The following is a 23,634-nucleotide window of genomic DNA, read 5'->3' as shown; positions in this document are numbered from 1 at the left end:
TATCCCTACCACGTGAGGCTGCATTAAAACAAGATGAAGTCTAAGCCTGACCTATTTTGGTTACCCAGAGATTAGATAATGAAATACATTAATCTTCCCTGTAATACCCATTCATTATAATGCGCGTTCTATAATCTGCAAGTATTTTTGGCTTCTGAAAGACATAAATGATAGCCCTCTCCTAGCTCTCTGAGATGTGTCACTTCCTCCGAGACTGAGCCACAGTTTCTGAGCAGGAAGCCTTGACAATCCATCACCCTGCCCAATTCTCTTCCTTTACAAAAGAAACAGAAAACCCAGGGAGACAGTGACTTGCCCAGGGTCACAAAGCTAAGAGCAATGAGAACTGGGGGTATTCTTGTTGCATTAAAAGATCCTGCCAAAAACTAATGTCTACCCTTTGTGAAACAAAATAATGAAAACAAAAAATGTGCCTTTTCCAGCCATTTGCTGAAAGAATTTGGACCTTAGTCTGTTCACGGCGACAATACAGCGGTGCTTTCTTTACTGGTAACTCAGAAACTTGCCATGAGGTATTCAGAGGTTATGACTAAACCTACTGTAGTATCTGTGTCCGAACCACCTTTCCATTACTGTTGGTGGACTATTCTGTCCAGAAACTGCATATAAGAGATAGTGTTTCTCTGTCATAAATCTATAATTGGCAAGACTTTGTAAAGTTACTCTGAGTTGCAGTGAAGACAAAGAAGGAATGTAAATCTAAGTTCTAAGAGAGAGCTCAGGAAGTTGTAAGCACGGCCAGGAAAGGCAGAATCTACCTTTCCCTGAGCTCGGGTCCCCTTCGTTACTGTCAGCATGTGCTGTGAGGAGTCCCGTCACCAGCACGGCTCGACTCACGCTCCATGGTATTTTCAGAATAATTAGTCATCGTTTGACCCTAAATATCTGATTATAAGTTTGGACTTTCTCACATAGCTCTCCTTGTCCGTGAAAACCTTTTGTATTAAACACATAACCGAGCATCCTGGAGATCTTGGTGGGGTTAATGCTGACCTGACATTTATGGGAGCATCCCGAGGTGAGGGATGTGGCAGGATGCCCTCCCGCACAGAAGGGACGGGGCAGAGCACGTGACATTTAGGACAACGGTGCGTGAAATGCCAGAGCAACTTATTTCCCTTCCACATACAAGGATGCTCGCCCAGCTCCTCGATAGGATGTCTGTGCATGGAGGTGCTTGGCTCTAGGCTGGACCATTACACATATCTGCCTGTGGGCCCAACTCTTCTCTGACGGTGACTGCTAGAGAATGTCACAGGACGCTTGGGATCAAAGCAGCTCTTGGCATGCAACCACCCAAAATATCTAATCATCATCTCTGATCATCATTACGGGGAATCCAAGCGATGGCTCAAATGCAAAGAGGGCAACAGAAAGCCCAGGGGTTCCCTCCAGATGCGGGGAACCCACTCTGGGCCCCAGAAGTGCAGCAGTGCAATGACTACCCATGCACTTTCCAGGGCTTAGTTAGTGGAGGCCAAGGTTCCTATTATGTCACTTAGGACATAATTATGTCATTTAGGACTTACTTATGTCACTTAGGACTTACTTATCATCTCTCATTTTCCAGGCTGCTAAGATTACACTGAAACAGGGTTTTCAAATTTGGGAGTGCCATCCAAGGTTTACCTGTAATTTATCCCTGTCTTGCTGTTCCTAGGTTAGGAAAAATTTTCAGTCATTAGAGAACTAGCTAATTATTAAAAACAGAAGGCAAAATTAATTAACCAATGCTAAGGATAATGTGGCAGGTCTAGATGAGCAGGTCTCAAACTTCAGCACGGGTTAGAATCATCTTGTTAACACGCAGAGTGCTGGGCTCTGCTAGACTTTCTGAGTCAGCAGGTGTTGAGTGAGGGCCGTACTCTGCATTTCTAGTAAGTGCCCTGGTGGTAAAGGTGCTGCTATCCTTGGACCACTTTGAGGACCACTGACCTAGACCTGAGACCCGATGAAAGGTACTTAGCCTCTTTGTACCTCAGCTTACTCACTATAAAAAGGAAGTATTAGGGCCCTGGCCGGTTGGCTCAGCGGTAGAGCGTCGGCCTGGTATGCGGGGGACCCGGGTTCGATTCCCAGCCAGGGCACATAGGAGAAGCGCCCATTTGCTTCTTCACCCCCTCCCTCCTTCCTCTCTGTCTCTCTCTTCCCCTCCCGCAGCCAAGGCTCCATTGGAGCAAAGATGGCCCGGGCGCTGGGGATGGCTCCTTGGCCTCTGCCCCAGGCGCTAGAGTGGCTCTGGTCGCAGCACAGCGACGCCCCGGAGGGGCAGAGCATCGCCCCCTGGTGGGCAGAGCATCGCCCCTGGTGGGCGTGCGGGGTGGATCCCAGTCGGGCGCATGTGGGAGTCTATCTGACTGTCTCTCCCTGTTTCCAGCTTCAGAAAAATACAAAAAAAAAAAAAAAAAAAAAAAAAGGAAGTATTAGGAAAAAGAAACGAAATGTTTATCAGCAACCTACCGTCATACCTACACTGCATGCTCTATAAGTAAGTGGTAGCTGTTATGACAATAACTCAAATTCAATTTTAGAATTCAAAACACACAAGCTAATTTGCCTGTTTAAGGCATGTAAATTGACATACACTTTCTTTACTCACATATCCAAACTCCCTCATTTCAAGCAAGATATCAGTTCTACTTGCAAAAGCTGTCATTTTTAAATGAGAAAAGAGAAACTGTTAACCCAGCAGAAATATGCATGGAGCAGCCAAAGGGCTCTTATCAGTTAATGTGTAAACACTTCTCCTGCAGCCTCTGTTTGCCCAGAGCTGCCTGTGTCTGAGCTTGGGGGGCAGGGTGGGCTGGTCAGGGAACCTCTCCCCACAGTGAACAGCAGCGGGGAGCTAGGGATTCCTCCAAGGAAGACACGATGTAAATCGCAAAAACCTCTGAGATAACCCTGAACCTCAGACGGAAGCCTCACACTCCGGCCTCTTGTCCTTCCCACTGAAAGTCGTGCTGAAGGGAAGGGAAGGGAGAGGAGGGGAAAGCTGAGGCTGGCCGGGAGCCCTTCAGGTGTGAAGCCCCCTCTGCCCTCCAAGCGGCCTTTCTCTGCAGAGTCAACACTTCCTGGTCCACTTTCCTAAAAGGTAGGGCCAGACTCAGGGTGGAGGCTGGACAGAAGGTACATCCCCTTCGGGTCCTGATTTCAGTACTAGAAGTGCACTCGCCACAGCTGTTCATGCCACGCACTGGTGTATCCTCCCTCTCCATCTCCAGTGGGAGAGCTTCCCTGTGCACTTGTGAGTGTCCTGTAAGCAGCTGGGCTCTAGGGCAGCCCAGGGCCCACAGAGGGTGAGCGAGAGGAGCACCCCCCTCCCCCTCCCAGACAGCCATACACAGCAACAGCACCACGTGACAGCCCCCCCCCCCCATCTAACAGGTCTGCATTTCCTCTGCATTTCCGGCAGGTGGAGGAGTCTTCCTCCCCATGTAAAGAAGTTCCTCTACAGAGAAATTTCTGGCATAGCACCTGAGCTTTGTAAACTTTCCATTTCTGATTTGGGACAAATGAATCCCATTTTCTGGCAGGTTATCAACTTCGTATGTCATGATGGTAAGAATATAAGTGACAATAGAGGCTAATCTCTACCAAGTGCTTATTATGTATGAACGAAGCTATCTGATCTTTACAGCAGCTCTCTTAGGAAAACTGTATCATCATTCCCCTGACACAGACAAGGAAACGGAGAAACAGAAAGGTTACACAAACTGACGAAGGGCACAGCACTCTAAGTGGTGGAATCCAGACAGCCCATGCTAGTAACCACTCCACAGTCATGAAGTCCCGTAGATACCGGTGCGTGGCACGAACAGCTGTGGTGAGTGCACTTTTAGGACTGAAATCAGGACACAAAGGGGAGAACATATCTGAGACTGTCCCAGAGACTGCGGGATGTGCGAGAAACCCCAAGATGCAGGTAGTCTCAGGACGGGGGAGCCTTTTTGTTGGGGAGATGAGGTCCTCGGAGTCAGGGGCCCCAAAGAGACCAATCCAAACTCTTTGTAGTCTTAGCATGTATGTTAATCTTTCAGAATACTGGTTACCCAACCTGTATAAATGGGTTGAGTTGAGGATTAAGTTGTCTAAATTCTTTATAAAGTGTTACAGAAATATCAGCTTTTACTGTTTCATGGCACATCAGCAAGCCTCTAGAAAGAAAGGCCTGGGAAAATGATGTGGGCGCAGGACCCCTCAGAGGGAGGGCTGACATGACATACACTCACCCCATTCCGACAAAACACTGCAGTGAACACTGGCGCCCCCTGCCCGACAGAAGCAGCTAATTCATTCCTTTCGCCACCTATAATAATGGCTCCTTAGAGCCTGACCATGAGCTCCTCAATATCATAATAACACAGGGCTTCAACGTAATACAGGATGCCTCAGGGCCCATGCTGGAAGAATTCCGGCGAGGACAAGAGTGTGAGGTCAGCCACTCTGTTAGGACTCTGAGGATGCTTCCGAGCCTTCAATCTTCTTCCAAACTGGCCTGACAGATGCAGGGGTCCATCTATCCACCCACCCGCCCAAAGTTTATTAAGCATCTACCATGTGCCTGTCCTCTGACCAAGGCCTTGATCCCAGTCTCGGCTCTACCACTGCAACAATGGGGCGTGTGGGGCGTGTGAGTGCAGCATGACCCAGCCTGCACCTCCCCCAGAGCAAACTCCCAGGTCCCCCCCCACCCCCCGCCGTCTCCAGAACTAGTGTCTCTCTGGATAGTGATTGTAGAGGACTGTACTGTGGCTGAAGACTAATTTAGGAAGGACTGACTTCTTGGAAATACTAGGTTTTCCTGTTAAGATTAAGGGATGGCTCTCCGTGAATTAGCTCTTCTTTAAGATACACTGATTTTTAGTAAGTTAGACCTAGAGTACCAGGTCACTATGTCATAGGTGCTTGATGAACAAAGCATAGAAGAAACAAACCATAATGTTGAGTGAAAAAGAAACGAAAGGAAATCCTGAAGAGCAGCAATGTCTCCTCCACCTCGTCTCCCCCTCCAAGGGCTTCCGCTCCATATGCTGTCCAACTGAACCATCAAAACGCAAAGAACACTCACTCAGGGCTGTCTGGATATCCTTTTCTCCATTCTTCACTTCTGTTAAAAATCCTTTCAAAAATTTGAGACCTCTAAAACAAAAAAGGAAGAAATACTAGTTTCAAAAGTCAGTCATGTTCCCTGGGTAGAAAGAGCCGGCAGCCCTGAGCAGCAAGCAGGCTGAGCCACAGGGCGGTCCCTTCTGAGCTCCTTCCCCGCTCTTCCCTCTGGCTGGCCCCACCCTCCTCACCTGGTCCAGGTAAACAGTGCTTCTCAAGACCCGGTACCAGACCTGCTGCTTCTGCATCCCCTGGGGACTTGCTAAAAAGGGAAATTCTGGGGCCCACCAACTTACTAAGTCAGAAACTCTGGGCTTGGGGTACAGCAACCTGTTTTTAACAAGCCCTCCAGGTGACTGTGATGTCCCTAAAGTTTTGATCCACTGACTTAAAGCAAAACCAGTCGGCTTTATCATGCTTTAATCATATGTACATTATTATTATTACTTTTTTTTTTTTTTTGTATTTTTCCAAAGCTGGAAACGGGAGAGACAGTCAGACAGACTCCCGCATGCGCCCGACCGGGATCCACCCGGCATGCCCACAGCATGCTCTGCCCCTCTGGGGCATCGCTCTGTTGCGACCAGAGCCACTCCAGCGCCTGGGGCAGAGGCCGAGGAGCCATCCCCGGCGCCCAAGCCATCTTTGCTCCAATGGAGTCTGGGCTGCGGGAGGGGAAGAGAGAGACAGAGAGGAAGGAGAGGGGGAGGGGTGAAGAAGCAGATGGGCGCTTCTCCTGTGTGCCCTGGCCGGGAATTGAACCCGGGACCCCTTGCACGCCAGGCCGACGCTCTACCACTGAGCCAACCGACCAGGGCTAATCATATGTATATTATTAACATTAACAATGTTTATCACCACCAAGAAGAAGGCAAAAAAATGAAATAAAATAAAAATTGGTGTTCTATTCATTAAACCAGTGGTTCTCAAAGTGTGCACCCGGGCACACTGGTGCGCCCTAGAAGATTTCCAGGTGTGCCCTATGGTATTCCAGAGAAATATGTGCCTGTTGGGGACCAAAAAACCAACAGGGTTTTTGGAGTTTAGATTTTGGGGGGACAGAGGTGTGGGGAATTGGCTGTAAGCTGACAGTCTGCCTAACACCCCACTTCACTTGCCTGATTAGGTTGCAAAAGGCTGTTAAGCTGTGGTGCTGGATTGTTTACACTACCCCCCATGTTCCCCAGAAAGACTGGAGGCAAGTTTCTTCTATCCTTTGCTTGGTGTAAAGTTAAGATGATACGTATGGTGGGGGTTTTCTGCACTCAACACAATTAAGAGTAAAAAGAGAGGAATTCTTCAATGTATTGATGAGGAAATGAGAGTTTGCCTTTCAAATATATGCCCAAACATTGAAGAAATCGCTAGGACACATCAGGCTCATGTTTCTCATAAACACAAGACATGAAAAAACTTAACACATTCGCACCAGGACCTGCTGAATTTTTTAAATCTTACTAAGAATGTATCTATCTATGTATAAAAAGATAACTTTTTTGTCGTTTTTTTATTTTTTTTGTTTTTTTTGTTTGTTATTTTTAAATTTTTTTTAAAATTCATTTTTAGAGAGAAGAGAGAGGGAGAGAGAGGAAAGAGAGACAGAGAGAGAGAAGGGGGGAGGAGCTGGAAGCATCAACTCCCATATGTGCCTTGACCAGGCAAGCCCAGGGTTTCGAACAGGTGACCTCAGCATTTCCAGGTTGACGCTTTATCCACTGCGCCACCACAGGTCAGGCCGTTTTTTTATTTTTTAACCCCCTTTTTTTTACAAATTCTAAAAAGCATAATTAAAAAAATATAACATAAAAATGTTTTTTAATGTCAGAATAAATTTAATTTTATTGTATTTATTTCACTTAATTACCATAAAAGCATGTTTGGACTTTATACTTTCTTTAATATTTGACTTAATTACTATAACACATTTCTCAGAAATTTGTTTACAGTGTGCCTACAATTATTTGTAGGATTTTAAATGCGCCCCGACTTGAAACAGATTGAGAACCACTGCCTTAGACCTTCTGGCGAAGGCTGCGCAATCAGGCTGGCTCCCTCCCTCAGCAGCTCCTTTCCTAACAATCGCTTTGCTGGGTGGCCCAGCCCGCCCGCCCCGCAGCCTCACCTCTTCAGCCACAAGAGGGCTTCAGTAGCCGAGTTCCTAACCTGGGCCACGTCGGCCTCCACTTCGTGCAGCACTATCTTCTGCAGGGTGGTGAACTCCTCCTTGTTGGTTATATACTTCTGGTTCACTTTCTGCAGGGGAAGCAGGGGGACAGTCGAAGGTTAAAAGGCTAAGGCTACACGCGAAGCAGTAGAGTACTGAGACTTTCAAAGCTTGTCCAGCCGGTGTCTAAGAAATCAAAATAAATGCAGCTTCTATTACTTTATTCCTAGTGTTTTCAGGGTAATGTTACTTTTACTTTGAGAAATTCTTTTTTTTTTTTTTAGCAAGAGACACAGGAGAGACAGGAAGGGAGGGAGATGAGAAGCATCAACTCGTAGTTGTGTCACTTTAGTTGTTCATTGATTGTTTCTCATATGTGCCTTGACTAGGGGGCTCAAGCAGAGCCAGTGACCTTGGGCTTCAAGCCAGAGACCTTTGGGCTCAAGCCAGCGACCATGGGGTCATGCCTGTGATCCCATGCTGAAGCTGGTGATTCTGCACTCAAGCTGGTGCGCCCTTGCTCAAGCCAGCAACTTCCCGGTTTTGAACCTGGGACCTCAGTGTCCCAAGCCAACGCTCTATCCACTGTGCCACCACCAGTCAGGTTGTTTGAGAGTTCTTATGAGGCTTAAGCTAGAATTAAATAGTTAGTCTTAGGGTTTTAAAGTACTATTTTTAAAGTACTCTTTGTTGTTCCAGAACCTTTCACACAGCTGTCCTATACTTTTTATTCTGAGATCATACTCAACAATCCTTTGTTTCTGAATGAGATTTCATGCAACTACTTTCTTCAAGTATACAGTCTCCCCAGAGTCAAGCTAGTATATTCACCTTAATATTCCCAACAAGATCCATTTTAACAGGAGCAAACACCGTAGGGCCGAGTTTGTCTAAAAAAAAAAAAAATTTTTTTAAACATCTTTGAAAAAGCATTCAAGTGGAAAATATTTTTTATAGTATCAATAAATTTAGCAGCCCCCCATCAAAATTTTAATTTTTGCTGTTAAATCATTTCTAAACATAAGCTTCAAAGGTTTCTAGGGTATCATCATCACTTTTTCCTTTTTCACAATCCCGAGGTGAGTAACCATAACAGGACCCTAAGTGGCAGGTGAGGGTAATCTTATAAACTTGGAATACATATTACAATCCTTAGGCCTGTCCTATCCAACATGGTAGCCTTTAGATTTGTGGCCACTCAGTGCTTGCAATTAGCGAGTCCAAGCTAAAATGTATGGTAAGTGTAAGATACATAACAGATTTCAAAGATTTAGTATCAAAAAAGAATGCAAAACATCTCACTAATGATTCTTTTACACTGATTATATCTTGAGATGATATTTTGAATATACTAGGTTGGCTAAAATAAACCATAAAAATTATTTTTATCTTTTTCACTTTACTATTTTAATGTACCTGCTAGAAAACTTAAGATCATATATGTGGTCTGGATATTTCTGTTGGACAAGAACAACTAAAACACAAATAGGTAGAGCTAATGAGTCAAAAGAGAAAATATAATGGAATTCTGAAAATACTTGATAGACCCCAAAGAAAAGCAGGAACAAAGACAAGTAGCTAAAAAGCCAAAAAGGAAATAAAATTGAATACTAAAAAAATGACATTAATTGGATAGAAGTCAAGAAAGGAATAAAAAGGAAGAGCAGACAGGACTAAGAGAAAATGGCATGATGGTAGAAACGAGTAACAAGACAGTAGACTACTATTCATCCAAACAATGCAACTCACACATGAGCAGCGTACAGGGAAAACAAAACAAAACAAAACAATGATCATCTCAATAAATACAGAGTATATTTCACAATTAACTCATTTATGATGATAAAAAAATCATTGTACAAAAAAGTCAACGGTGCCTATATGCTATCAATGAACAGACGGAAAATGATATCATTTTTACAACAGCATCAAAACCCCACAAAATTCTACAATTTGTTCCCAACAAAAGGTGGACAAGACGGCTACAGCAAAAGAAAAGCTACACACACTGTTGTGAAAATAACAACGACCTGAGTGAATGGAGAGGTGCAGCGTGCCCGGGGACTAGAAGACTCACTGGGAAACCACCCACACGCTCACACTGCTGGGGGAAGCTGCAATGTGCACCCAGGCTTTATGTGTAAAGCTAAACACAGGAACCTACACATCCTCAAGCCCACTCCTCGGTCTCTGCTCAAGAGAAAGGGAAAGGTATGCCCGCGTACACAAAACTGTTCCAAGCAAGGGTATTTATAGTAGCTCCTAACAAGAGACTTCCCAAGTGTCCATCAATAGAGGAGTGAATAAACACATTGTTCAAGTCATTTAATAGAATACTACTCAGCAACAAAAAGGGATGAACTGCCGGCACGTGTGACAACAGGGATGAAAACATTATACTGAGAGAAAAAGCCAGATGCAAAAGGGTACATAATATGATTCTACAGATATGAGATTTTTAGAACAGGCAAAACTAATTTATGGGGACAGACAGCCGTAAAAAGTAGTCTCAGGCCGGGTGATAGGTTGGGGACTGAATGGCAGAGGGAACATTCTGGGCTGATAAAAACACTCTATTCTTGACAGGAATGTGGATTACATCAGTAGGTGTATTTGTCAAAACTCACTGAATCATAACACTTAGGTTCCATGCAAGTCCTATCCTGATTTAAAAAAAGATGCGTACTTAAATGAGTCATATTGCAAATTTCAACATTATAGGGATTCCTGATACTACTGACTCTGACAAGTAAATGTAATTTGAACTTAAAGTCTGTTCCTTAATGACTTTCACTTTCCCTTTTAATTATGATTTTCAGAAAACAGAATTTCTTTGTTATTACGCTATCCAGCGGTCAATATTTTAAAATCATAATTAGAAATAAAATGGGAACATGCAATACTGCTTCAGGACACGCAGTTTTGACTGTATGCGGCTGGTGACACGAAGAGGGAGCTAACTGCACACTGCACACCCAGTTCAGGGTCTCTGACGCAGAACAAGGGGCGTGAGACAGACCAGAGACTGAGTGTAGGTAGCACAGCATTCTCACCCAGTACTGGAACCACAGCGTAACACGAGGCCAAGAACGCTTCTGTGGGAATGCCACTGTCTTCCAGAAGTTCAATGTCACTAAAGCTAAACAATTTGGGGATGAAGAGGAGGAAGGAATGCAAATACATTAGCACTCTCCGCAGTTCAGAGGTAGTCAGGAAAACAGCTGCTGCTCTCCAGGAAAAATCATTTGGCCAATTTCACATATATACCCCAGTGAGTAAAAACTATTATTCCCCTCTCCCCTCTCCCCCTTCCTTTCCCTCCCCTCTCCCTTCCCTCTCCCTCTCTTCTCCTCTCCTCTCCTATCCTATTCTAGTACAGTTTACTAACAATATCATTTCCCAGAGATAACCTATCATAGCAAGCTGAAATTGGTCCACAATCCAATTCCTTTTCGCATCCACTGCTTCCAACAAGGCAAACAGTAAAGCAGGGATCTGGGTAAGCCACTTTCTCTATTCTGTAGGACACACGATCACCTGCAGGGAACACCAGGATGGGTTCCCAGAAGGTATCCAACCCCAGTGATAAAGTGTAGAGTACCTGCTGTTCATGGTACTAAAGAAAGTTGGGATGACTTCTTGGCCTTCCTCCCGGTGGGATTCAGGAGAGCCACCCGAGGAGTCTGAGCCAGGCTGTGCCAGGCTGTCATGATTTCCCGAGTTCTCTTCCCCATCTTCCCTCATTGTTTCTCCTTGGACTGCAAAGTGGAAGACACTCATTACTAACCATTACCTATTGTGGAAATTAACATACAGTCATCGTGGAACATTTCTAAAGCACAGAAAAGCACAAATAAAGATCAGTGAAATGCTGTACACATACACATATGCACATGCACACAAACAAAATTGGGTTTAAATATTTGTAGGCTTGTATCTCATTTGTTTTCACCAATGTATCAATACAATTTTCATTATCATTGAATACTCTTCAAAACACAGTTCTATTAATAATAACCATGTAAAATGGCATCCTTCTCTGTGGAGGGCATGTAGGTGGTTTATATACAATTTTAGTAGTAGAAAAGTCATTTCTCATTAGTGTATTCTAGATTTGTGAGTTTGCCTACTTGCTAAACTTTACTTTAATCCTTATATCAATGCTTAGGGCACTTCCGCAGTCATTTGTGGACATGTGCAAAGTGCTAAAAAATTGAGCTGCCCGACATATATGTTCCCAGCCAAGGTTAAAGAAGGTGACACTCTGGCTTCTTATTTCAGCTCCCATACTGTACACAAGTGTTATTTTAATGCCATGTTTTATGCATTTTTGTGCATTTCATTGCTGGTTTCACTGCTTAAAAGGACCTCCACGTGTAGTGCTGTCTGGTGTTCCCAAGCACAAGAAGGCTGGGACATGCCTTATGGAGAAAATACCTGTGTTAGGTAAGACTCAGGCAGGAGCTGGCGCTACTGGCCATGGGTTCAATGCTACTGGGTTAACTGTATTAAATAAGCTGTCTTTAAAAAGAAACACATAAAACAAGGTTACATACTGGTCAGTTAACAAAAATATTGCCAACAGAGGCTTGTAAGAACCTAACCCCGCGTTACACCTGGAAGCAATGGTGCAGAATCTGCTACTTCGATGTCTGCAATGACTTTACAGAACAGAACTATATACTATAAATAATGAGACTCGACTGTCCTTAAGTCTATTCCCTATGGACAAATTCCTAGAAGGAAAACTCTTGGGTCAAACAGTACTGTTTCGATAGAAATGCTCCCGTCCTTACTATTTACTCAAGGGACAAGATTTCAGTAATGTGTGGATTGCTTGCCTTATATTAACAGTTACGAAAATATATCTTCTTTGTCCCCACGTCATCTGGAAAAATGGGATCTCTTATTTTAAGGGATATAAGGAGGAAATTTTTGAAAATTTTATTTTCAAAATATTTATTAAACACTTATAATTAAAAGGTCTACTATAGTTGTCTTGGACTGATCTGCCGTTGGTTTTAGTTGTGAGAACCAATGGGATTAGCACATGTGGGATGTTGGCTCGATGACACAGGGAAGGATTGGCTGAAACCTGACGGTGGCTGCTGACTTCTGACATTTCAGGCCTCACCAGAGACCGGGCATAGAAACCTGAACTGCCATATCTTTGCACATTCTTAAGTTTGACATCACAGTCTAAGTTCAAAGGACTTTGAGATTCAGAGAAGGCCAGCGAAATACTCATCCTCTCTAAAAAGTCAGTAGACAGCTCCCAGAGGCCGATGAATGTCACAGCCAAGAACAGTGAGCTGGAGAACCCCTCTTCTTTCTGCTATTCGGCTCCTGGTCTGATGGGACAGATGGGCGGCAGAATGCTGACAGACAAGTGGCCTGCCATCCAGCTAACACATCTGCCTCAGGAGCCACCCAGTACTCTGTCCTGAGTGCCATTCGAAGCAAGTGCCCCAACATGGCTAATAATCAAACCCCAACCTCCTGTGTTCAATGGCTTGCATCAGACTCTAGTTTCGTTTTTACCTGTTAGATTATCATCTGTATTGTCTTCACTGGATACGCTGCAATCTACCTCTGCAGATTTCAAATACAAGGAACTCTTGTTTTTCATTAGGATTTCTTCATCGTCATTTATTTCCATATTTAAAGATCCATTTTCACAATTGTTTAACTCCATTTGCCTGGAAATGTTTTTAAAGAAAATGTTATAAAGAAAAAAGACCAGGAGGTCCAATTATTTGGTCATCAATAGATCTTATTCTGAGGGATGGGGGAAGGGTTTATATCAATTAACAAATGGAATTGTGAAATCAAGCCCAATCTCTCAGCCCCCTGCCTGCGAGGTGGGGGCAGGCCAGTTTCCAGGCTGAGGCTGAGAAGTCAGGGTTCTCTAGCACCCCCCCCCCACTCTCTTCCTGCCCCCACCACCAACAGGAAATAGTCATTGACAGTGCTTTGATTTTCAATCAGCTTCCTGTAGGTACCACATTTCACACTTTTCTCATTTTCCTCCGTCTCCCTGGGAGGGTTTTTCTCCCCTTAACTCTCAAAATCACTGGCCACTTCCGAGTGTTTGCCCAGCCACATGCTGTGGTCAGGGCGGAATACTCCATGCAAAGTGTGTGTGACATACAGAAACCTGGGAGGAGAGGCCACATTCTGGGGACCGACTGCTCTTCAGGGTAACAGAAAAATCAATTTAACATGCAAGTGGGACACTTGATTCTGTTAAAGGGACAATCACAAGGTCTCACCAGTGACTAGGAGCGGCCAAATTAGAACATTTTCATCTAATAAAATTAAATTTATTTCTAGAGAAATTTATTTTCTAGAGAAAGACCATATTTCAATGAAAAATGCAGTATATTCAGGAAATACCTCAAAAGAAAAAATCTATAAAGATGTTCTTACTGAACATATTTAGGGGGGGAGAAAAATTTTAACAACCAAATTGAGGACAATCTTGTACTAAAGCAAATAGTACAGTATAACAATACAAAATAGATAATAATTTTAAAGAACAAACATCTGGACCAAGTCAAAAGGTGGGAATGCTTATATCAAATAAAAACCCAATCAAGACCCCAAATAATAGGAACATAACTATGTAAATGTGCCCTTTTTCTAAACACAAAGGAGCCTTTAGATTTAGAGGAAGAAATAGTTTAGATTTTGATATTATGTTCTGTTTCCAACTGTAAAGCTAACTAAGAGTTTAAAACCAAAAAAAAAAAAAAAAGTGCCGTCCTTCTCGGATAGAAGCACACTTAGATCAAAGCTCAGCTTCTGCCCCAGGCGCTAGAGTGGCTCTGGTCGCAACAGAGCAACGCCCCCGGAGAGGCAGAGCATCACCCCTGGTGGGCAGAGCCTAGCCCCTGGTAGGCGTGCCGGGTGGATCCCGGTTGGGCGCATGCGGGAGTCTGTCTGACTGTCTCTCCCCGTTTCCAGCTTCAGAAAAATACAACAACAACAAAAAGCTCAGCTTCTCACAAGAGCAGCGGGCCCAACCCTCAGTTAACAAGAGAGATAAAAAGTTACTAGAAGTGACAGGTGAGACCCGCAGCCCAGGGAAAATGCAAACACCTTCCCCGGTAGTCACGGCTGAACGGGAGGTCAGCACCTACTTCACAGGGAAGTCAGACATTGTTTCCTCCCGGTATCATCTCAGATCATGAGAAAAACCACCATATGATCAAAATATTCTTATTAAAAAAAAAAAAAACAAGAGATAACAGTATCTTTTTTATTAGAAAGTAGAAAAAATAAAAAAGTTACCGTACCTTTCCAATGAATTATGAATGGGTACAACAGGATGTTTCATCTTTAAAAGAAGCAAAGAAATGAAAGTTTACATGCTAAACTTCCAACCGAGCATTTTTAGCTTTATCACATAGGAAAGTGATAAATATGACTATAACATACACTGTCCCAGTTTTAGAACAATTTTAGATCCTCCCAAAAGAAAGGAGTCATTCTTCCCAACCAGTCTTTTCTTTCACATTTACTCAATTAAGGGCACCCAAATTTCTTTCTTTCCTCTTATATTTTTTAGCAAGAGAGACACAGAAAGAGGGATAGATAGGGACAGGAGAGAGATGAGAAGCATCAGTTCTTCATTGCGGCACCTTAGTTGTTCATTGTTTGCTTTCTCATATGTGCCTTGATGGGGGGGGAGAATACAGCAGAGTGAGTGACCCCTTGCTCAAGCCAGCGACCTTTGGGCTCAAGCCAGCAATCATGGGGTCATGTCTATGATCCCACGCTCAAGCCAGTGACCCCGCATTCAAGCTGGAAGGGCACCCACATTTCTAAGAAAAAAGAAGATGGTCTTTTAAAGCAGTGGTCCCCAACCCCCAGGCCGCGGACAAGTACGGTCCGTGGGCCATTTGGTACCGGTCCGCAGAGAAAGAATAAATAACTTACATTATTTCCGTTTTATTTATATTTAAGTCTGAATGATGTTTTATTTTTTAAAAATGACCAGATTCCCTCTGTTACATCCGTCTAAGACTCACTCTTGACGCTTGTCTCGGTCATGTGATACATTTATCCATCCCACCCTAAAGGCTGGTCCGTGAAAATATTTTGACATTAAACCGGTCTGTGGCCCAAAAAAGGTTGGGACCACTGTTTTAAAGGACCTAATTATCAGAGTCAAACCTGTGGTGGTTGACTTCCTTATAATTTCAGTCACACTCATTAAGCATTAATAAATACCAAACTATGATGCCACACTCTATTAAACTGGAAGTATAAAGGTAAACAGTATGGGGTCCCTACCCTTAAGGTAATTTCACTACAGAGTAAGCTTAAAATAAAGGTATGAGGAGAAGAGGTGTTCTCAGCCCAAGTTAGGGATTCGGGGAAGAAGAGATTAAATCCTGAGGGACGAGAAAGAGCCAACCAGAGAGTGACAGGGAGAGGGCATTCTTGGCACTGGGAAATGTCACCAAGATGTGGGGGACCTACAAGCCGTTACCACGGTCCAGCCAGGTAATGACAGCGAAACAGGCTGGGGGGGGGGAGGAGTTCTGACTTTAACCTGCAGGCAGTGAGGGAGCCCCTGAGGTAGCGGTAGTGGTCCGACTTACACCAACTGCAGGGACGGAAGTATCACCCAGCTGCCTGGAAGGGTCAGGCTGAAGGGGACTAGTAAGAAGGACACCACAACCTCAGGGAGACCCACTGGCCGAGGAGGCAGAAGAGAACAGGCTAGCTACAGAGACGTGTTTAGGGGGTAAAACTGCCAAAAATAACCGACTGGATACAGGGGACGGAGGGCAGATATAAAAGTGGACATAGAGGAAGTCCACTAGAAGAAGGGTCAGTCACCAAAGGGCAATGGAGAACAGAGCTCGGCACCTCACCTTCTCACCATCACTAACCCATGGCAGCCAGGCGGAGAGGGCTCTCACCTTGCCGGACTTGAGCGTGGCCAGCTGCGGAGAGCCAGGGGGAGTGCGATAGAGCAGCTCCGAGGTGAAGGCCGCGTTGGCAATCTGCATGCATTCTTCCAGAGTCTTCAGAAACGTGCTGCACGTCGATTTCAGCAGGGTTCCCACATCCACGCCCTCCTACGACACAACCAGAGAGGGAGACCCGTTTACCGTGCCGAGGAAAAGCCCGGTTGTGGGATGTCCTTGCAGGCTCCTACCCACAACATAATACTAATAATGTATCTCCCTATTTTACAGGACAAATATGCACAGCAGTTATAAAAGAAAAGGACCGAGTGAGTCCAGTTTCTCCATTAACCAGACACGAGCTTACCCTCAGTCTGACCCTTCCCTCTCAACCCACTGCTCCAGGTGAAGACAACAGCTTCATTCCACTCAACAACTCCATGCCAGCACAGTGCCAGGTGCTGGGCAGAACCCTCAGGGAGTTCCTCGTTTGTAGGGGTGGCAGACATGTAACAGGGAGTCAGAGACTAAAGACCGGTGGGGTCCATGGAAAAACGTCTCCCAGTGCCTGAGTGAAACAGGTTCTCAAACAGAAGTGTTAGAAACCACATATCAGCCTGACCAGGCGGTGGCACAGTGGATAGAGCATCGAACTGGGATGCGGAAGACCCAGGTTCAAGACCCCGAGGTCGCCAGCTTGGGTGCAGGCTCATCTGGCTTGAGCAAAAAGCTCACCAGCTTGGACCCAAGGTCGCTGGCTTGAGCAAGGGGTTACTTAGTCTGCTGAAGGCCCACGGTCATATGAGAAAGCAATCAATGAACAACTAAGGTGTTGCAATGAAAAACTGATGATTGATGTTTCTCATCTCTCTCCGTTCCTGTCTGTATGTTCCTATCTATCCCTCTCTCTCTCTCAAAAAAAAAAAAAAGAAACCACAAATCATGCATTGTTAGCTCAGAATGGGTTTTCTGGATTTCGGTTCAGGTGAGTCTAAGAGGTTTCAGCAACTGGAATTCTTTTGAATATCTACTCATTATTTCTCTAAGTTATTTCACTTGTTCAGTGTGTTTTTCCTCTGGATATTGATGACATTCATATGTTGTTCAGCAAATTGAGGTCACATCCTAACTAGAGAGTGCAGCCTAGGAGTGTTAAATAGTAGTGTTAAAGCAACCAGATCGGGCCCAAGATGGAGTCACTCATGCTAAACCTTATGTCAGCAAACCAAACACTTAACATTAAGTTTCTGTGCTGAGCTCTCCCAGAAAAGTATCTCCAAACACTGCCAGATGTCTCCTGAGGGGCAAAACTACTCTGGGCTGAGAATCACTGTTCTGAACTATAAATATCCCAAGAACAGGACTGAAATGCTCTTTTTTTGGTGCCCTCCCTTTCCCTTATCCCAGCACAGTGTCATGCACACAACAGGCAGTTGCTGAAGGAGTCAAAGAGCCCATAGGAAGTGAATAAAGAGAGTTCAGTCACCTTTATTAGAAAACCCCCAAGCATGTCCACTACTAGTACCACAGGGTCTGAGAACTGGAACATAAACCCACTCATTATAATCTGCAGTCTTCATTTTGCAGCACTGGTTTTTAGATGACAACGTCCAGTGTCATCTGTGAGCAGCATGTGGTGTCCCCGCCCCTGGGACTCAGAGAAAGAATGTTTTACCTCAGGACTGGACACACCGGTTGTGGTCACTTCTTTTGTTTTTTCCACCTGCTGGACAAGGAGGTCGCAGTAGAGTCTCAGCTCCGACATTTTGGTTTTCAAGTTTTCAGTGTTTTCAGCAAACTCTGAGTAACAAAATGATGATAATGGAAGTCATTATTAAAATGAACGAATGATTTACTACACTGCTCACAAAAATTAGCAGATATTTTATTGCTTCCTATTCATTTTGAAATGTCCCCTAGTTTTTGGGAGCAGTAGTTAGTACACTACACGGACAGGAGAATAGATACCCTATGCCTGACGTCAGATGTTCATCGTATGCTTACAGATCGGATCTAGGTGAAGTTTTGGGAGCAAGAGAAACAGAGAAGGAGATTTCCAGTCTTTTGAAGTAATCCACATTATTTCTTGAGCCAGCACACGGCGCGACGGGCAGTGCAGGGAGGTGGAGAGAGCACACTCCGGTCCACGTGTCAGAACCGGGAGCAGAATCCAGGGTTCGGTTTTAGTTTCGGTCCTACCAGTTTTCTCTACGTGTAAAACGGGGTCCTGGCTACCTACCTGCTAACATGGTGCTCAAAACTGGGAAACAGTGTTCTGTAATGTGCAACTGCCACTAAAAAGGCCGCTCGTTAATTCTGAGGACTGGTCCAGCGCCCTGCCTGTCACGGCTAATAGCACCCTCTGTGCCCCTGCTGCCCCTGTATTAGCTTGACACTCCAGCCACCCTGGCGCTGGGGACTCGGCGATAATTATCACCGCCTCTGTCTTCTCCAGAAAAATGCTGCACGTCACCACCAGATCTGAGTCAAGGCTGACAGTGTCTAGAATTTACTCCCAATTTAGCGTTCCAAAGCCCCAACAGAGAAGCCACTTTACAGTGTCTACCTCAAGAGCTAAGCACATCCACCACACCCGTCACAAGAAAGGGGTCCTGAAACACTTCTTCCCAGAGGCCCTCCTCTCCCCACAAGATCTTCAGGTGTATATACGGGGCTAGATGCTGGCAAGGTGGCGATTAGGGCTCAGGCAGTAAGCTCTGGCACTCGTGACCCAGTTCAGATAGAAAAGTTGTGCCTGCCTGACCTGTGGTGGCGCAGTGGGATAAAGCGTCGACCTGGAAGTGCTGAGGTCGCCGGTTCAAAACCCTGGGCTTGCCTGGTCAAGGTACATATGGGAGTTGATGCTTCCAGCTCCTCCCCCCTTCTCTTTCTCTGTCTCTCCCTCTCCTCTCTAAAAAAAAAATGAATTAAAAAAAAAAAAAGAAGAAAAGGTTTAAAAAAAAAAAGAAAAGTTGTGCCCAAAACACCAATGCGAAAACATACATGCACTTCTCAGTTCAGTGCAGCGTTATTTACAACAGACAGGATCCGGAAGCGGCCCGAGTGCCCATCATTCGGTGAGTGGATAAAAAAGCTGCGGCACATGCACACAGTGGGGACTACTGGGCTGGAAAAGAAGGAAGAAATCTTCTTTTCATTTTATTTTTTTTGCAACAGCATGGATAGGCCTAACCAGTATTATACTAAGTGAGATGAGCCAGTCAGAGAAAGACAAATACCATATGATCTTCATTATCTGTAGAATCTAATGAACACAATAATGTAACAGATAAAATGGAAACAGAAGCATAGACACAGAGAACAGACTGAGGGCTGTCAGAGGGGGGTTGGGGACCAGGTGAAAAAGGTGAAGGGATTAAGCAAAAAAAAAAAAAAAAGTATATCTATAACACACAGACACCGAGGACAGTGTGGTGGTGGCCAGTGCGACAGAGGGGCGGGGCGGGGTGGGGCAGAGACTACTTTGGGCGGTGGACGCATGATGCAGTGTGCAGATGAGGTTTTGTAAACCAATGTCACCGTAATCCATTGAATAAAAACAATTAAGTAAATAAACAAACAAATCCACATTGTTTAAAAAAAAGAAAAGGAAGTTGTGCCGTGGTTCTCAGACTTTTAAATTTTTTTTTTTTTATTTTATTTATTCATTTTTAGAAAGGAGAGAGGGAGACAGAGAGGGATAGAGAGGAGAGACAGAGAGAGAGAGAGAGAGAGAGAGAGAGAGAGAAGGGGGAGGAGCTGGAAGCATCAACTCCCATAGGTGCCTTGACCAGTCAAGCCCAGGGTTTTGATCCGGCGACCTCAGCATTTCCAGGTCAACGCTTTATCCACTGCGCCACCACAGGTCAGGCCCGGTTCTCAGACTTACTGAGGTCGTGCTCACGAGCACGGAGCACGGAGCGGCGCGGCAGCAACCTGAAGATTGGGCGTCCATCCGCCCGGGGAAGGGGAGGGACGCGGGCGTCGTGCAGAAGGCAGCCCGAGCCAAGGCTTCGGTGGCTCAGCTACTCTTCACCAAGGGAAACTTGGTGCCAGGCTGGGCACAGCAGGGCTCACGTTACCACTCATTCTCATGGTAATCATTTTAATGCAAGTCATCGCCTCTTTTTAAAGTATTAGGAAGCTGAGGATCAGAGAGATTAAGTGATCTATGCTAAGGTCAAAGCCAGTAACCTACCTGCAAAGCCATGATTTGAAACCAGTTGTATTTGGCTTCAAAGCCTGCACTCTTTTAACTCTGCTCTGCTAAGAGTTAGAGAGAGACTATGGTTGAAATTCTACCGTATTTTGTATCATGTGCATGAAATGCAAAGCTGGCTCAGTGGTCAGAGGCAAGATAGCAAACAGGGGACCTGGGTGACTCAAGCTTCTCAGACCAGAGGACAATTAGTACTTGCCTTTTTCCTTCTGGGTCCTACTGTCTGTCAGGCAAGCCTTGGCTGACCCCAGGGCCACCAGCCACCGCTGTCTCTCAGCCACACTTCTGGCTTTCAGGTAGAAATACTGCTCCCCCGGGATGATCAGGTCCATGCGTGTGTTATCCACAGAGTGAACTAGGAACAAAGCAGAGGGGCCGGAAACTGAGGAGAGCCCCGTCTGGGTAGCCCCCACCCCACCCAAACCCTCCAGCTCAACTGGTGCCAGTCTCTGAAGGCAGCTTCTAGGAGCCTGCCAGCCCCCAGCCCTGACCGCCTCTCCTGGCGAGATGCCTCCCTGCTGAAGGGGAAAGCCCTGCAACTGGATCGCACCAGGATTTTGGCCTAAGAAAGAACCATGCAATCCTCCTTGGGATCTTTTATCAGAGTGGACAGGGACTCTCTCTGCGGCCTTGTATGTATCCAGTACGCGCTTTGCGGTCCAAATGGCCTGCATGCCAACCGGTAGGGGGCACTCTCTATCTCCTTGGGTTTACTGGAAAGCACTCAAACACACAATGCCGTTCCTTTCTACTTCCCTTCACAAGGCAGATCAAAAGTGAGACTCCTCCGGAGTTCTCAGGAGAAGAAACAAGCAAACCACACTGCTTTACCCACACCCTTCCCCCAAGCTCCCAACCCCCAATTCCCTTCTAATCTGTTTCCTTCTAATCGGCTTCCGAGCCACATCTCAGTGTGTCTCACGATTCTCAACGCGGAGGGGAAAGGCTGTTTGCAGGTCTGTTTGGTGTCTGCTTGTTCTGTTGTGAGTACCGGGTGGTGATGAGGAGTGTGTGTGTCTTGGTGTAAACACAGCAGTGTTTGATGCTGCACTTAAAAGATTTAAACAAGCTTTGCAAATAGCTGCTGGCCCCAGGTGGGCAGGTGCTGAGGAAGTAGCACTAGATGCTGCTTAGGCCCGGTCGTTTAGTTTGACTACCTCTTCATCAACCGCCTCATAAAAACTGGCTGCACCTGCAGGTCTTACTGCAGAGCTCTGTCGCGTACGACCCTGCGTATTTCTGTCGGTACCGTAGGAGACGCAGGCAAAGGCGTGCAGGGACTAATGCTTCTCTGATTACGGAGGGAAAAAGACAATCTGCAACTCTCTTTGGTTTCTCACCTTGAATTTCACAGACCGCCATTTGGATGCTCCCTTTGCAACCTTTCCAGGCATCCTCAGGAGAGTCGTAGTAGGACAGGATTCCCCCGCAGAGAAGGAACCACCGAGGCTGCCAACCTGAAGACAGAAGAAGAGCAGGGTCTCACCCACCTCCTGTGTCTGGTGTGCCGTCCGGAACGCAGGAACAGGGCCTACCCGGGGGTGCTGGGTTCCGGCGCCAACGAACGTGCGTTCCAGGGGAACCGAGGGAAAGAAGGAGGTTAGGAGAGACCTGCATGTTTGCTCCCATCTTTGTAACATTAAAAAGAACCACAGAGGCACATATTTTTAGTTGCATAATATATAGAAAAACTCTAGAAGGACCAGCAATAAATACTGTTATGATTCTCTGGGTAGTAGGATTACCCATGGTTTTTATTCCTCCCCAATATAATACTAGTAATCTATGGCTTTCCATCGTTTCCTGAACATTATTGTTATCACATACTGTTCTCCTCCCCTCTGATTAAGAACATTATCCCAAACTTAGCAATAAGACAAAAAATTATATCGCCTCTTTCACCATCATATTGAATGCAAGTAAGCCAGCCTACAGTCATATGAACACTAGAAAAAGATGACTTTGACTCACTGGTTAGTACTAATCCACTGAAATGAAGTAATCTGAACACATTCAAGGGCTTAACTACCTTTACTTTGGAGACTATCCGGAGACAGACCATACTCAGAAGCAATCCATACCTTATCTCACCCAGTCCTCTTACGCCACCTGCCTCTAGCGAGCCCAAACTTGTTTGCACTATTACTAGTCCTGCTTCTGGGCTCTTGCTGATGCCGATCCCTGATGATCTCCACATCAGCCTCGTCAGCCTCCTCACTTGGGTTTATTGTTTTCTTTCTCTGAAATGGCCCTGCCCTTCAGGAACACCGTTCTCTCATGGGACTCTTCTGTGGCCGGGGCAGCCAGAGAGAAGGTGGCAGGATCTCTGGGCAGAATCCCAGGGGCTGCTCGGGTACAGACGCCTGATGAAAGGCTCTTGGCGATTGAGCCACACAAACCAGGTGTGTGAGACACCGATCAATGTCCAAATGGTGTCGACTGATTACATTACAACAGCAGATCAGTGGGCGTCCTGAGGCGCCCCAGTCTCGGATCACGGCACAGGAAACTACTCATGTAAATAAGAGGACCCATGGCCCGCACTGAAGCTAGGCAGAGCACAGGAGTTCCGTGGCAGGTGAGATGTTTCACTCGTTTACTTTGTCAAGGTTTGCTTTTCTTTTCTTAATTTATGTTTTAATTAAGCGTATTGGGGGTAACATTGGTTAATAAAATTACACACGTTTCAAGAGTATAATTCTAAGACACATGGTCTGTATATTGCACTGTGTGCCTACCACCCAAGGTCAAGTGTCCCTCTGTCTGCTTTTCTAGGAACCAGAATACACAAGCCTGCCAGGTTACTGCGTCTCCACTTCCATAAACTAAACTGGATAAATACTAATTCTCAACTTCCACCCTCTAGTATTCATAGCAGTCACGTAAATTTCCTGCCATACAAGCCTTTCTCACCGAAGATAAGTAATCTTTCTAAAACTATAACTTATGCCAGTCTTGTTATTATCTTTTTTATATTGAGGACTTCCTTCCCAGGCAACACCTAGACCCTTTACTGGACGCATGGAGTCCCATGGCCTTATCTTAACACAAGTCAATTATTGGCTGACAAACCTCCTGGGATCAACTCGTTCATTTTTCTTTCAGAAGGTGATGATGCTTCCTGACCTGGGCTATAAATCCTATGGAAACTCAAACATGAAGGCCACTGTTCTTCACACAAACAGTACAACCCAGGGAACCAC

The 23,634-nt window shown here is 45.4% G+C and overlaps 1 protein-coding gene across 9 annotated transcripts in view; it reads right to left on the bottom strand.

Annotated features, from left to right (window-relative positions):
* Window positions 1-23,634, bottom strand: part of PLEKHA8 (pleckstrin homology domain containing A8) — a 63,443-nt gene that overhangs the window by 25,272 nt on the left and 14,537 nt on the right. For 5 of the 9 annotated variants that reach the window (XM_066238204.1, XM_066238209.1, XM_066238207.1 and 2 more), the window contains exons 2-12: window positions 21,772-21,888; window positions 20,631-20,786; window positions 17,888-18,012; window positions 16,225-16,383; window positions 14,590-14,630; window positions 12,833-12,990; window positions 10,893-11,049; window positions 10,345-10,430; window positions 8,123-8,181; window positions 7,250-7,380; window positions 5,090-5,160 (exon numbers count right to left, since the gene is read on the bottom strand). In XM_066238204.1, coding sequence (XP_066094301.1) covers window positions 5,090-5,160; window positions 7,250-7,380; window positions 8,123-8,181; window positions 10,345-10,430; window positions 10,893-11,049; window positions 12,833-12,990; window positions 14,590-14,630; window positions 16,225-16,383; window positions 17,888-18,012; window positions 20,631-20,786; window positions 21,772-21,888 — 1,260 coding nt within the window. Of the gene's footprint in view, window positions 1-5,089; window positions 5,161-7,249; window positions 7,381-8,122; window positions 8,182-10,344; window positions 10,431-10,892; window positions 11,050-12,832; window positions 12,991-14,589; window positions 14,631-16,224; window positions 16,384-17,887; window positions 18,013-20,101; window positions 20,284-20,630; window positions 20,787-21,771; window positions 21,889-23,634 lie in introns of those variants that run through there. The other 4 variants (XR_010726505.1, XR_010726504.1, XM_066238208.1 and 1 more) reach the window with 2 other exon arrangements.

Source organism: Saccopteryx bilineata, chromosome 7 (genome assembly GCF_036850765.1).
Source record: "Saccopteryx bilineata isolate mSacBil1 chromosome 7, mSacBil1_pri_phased_curated, whole genome shotgun sequence".
Classification (NCBI taxonomy): Eukaryota; Metazoa; Chordata; class Mammalia; order Chiroptera; family Emballonuridae; genus Saccopteryx; species Saccopteryx bilineata.
The sequence above is the reverse complement of the archived record's forward strand: the minus strand, read 5'-3'. Positions and strand labels throughout refer to the sequence as shown.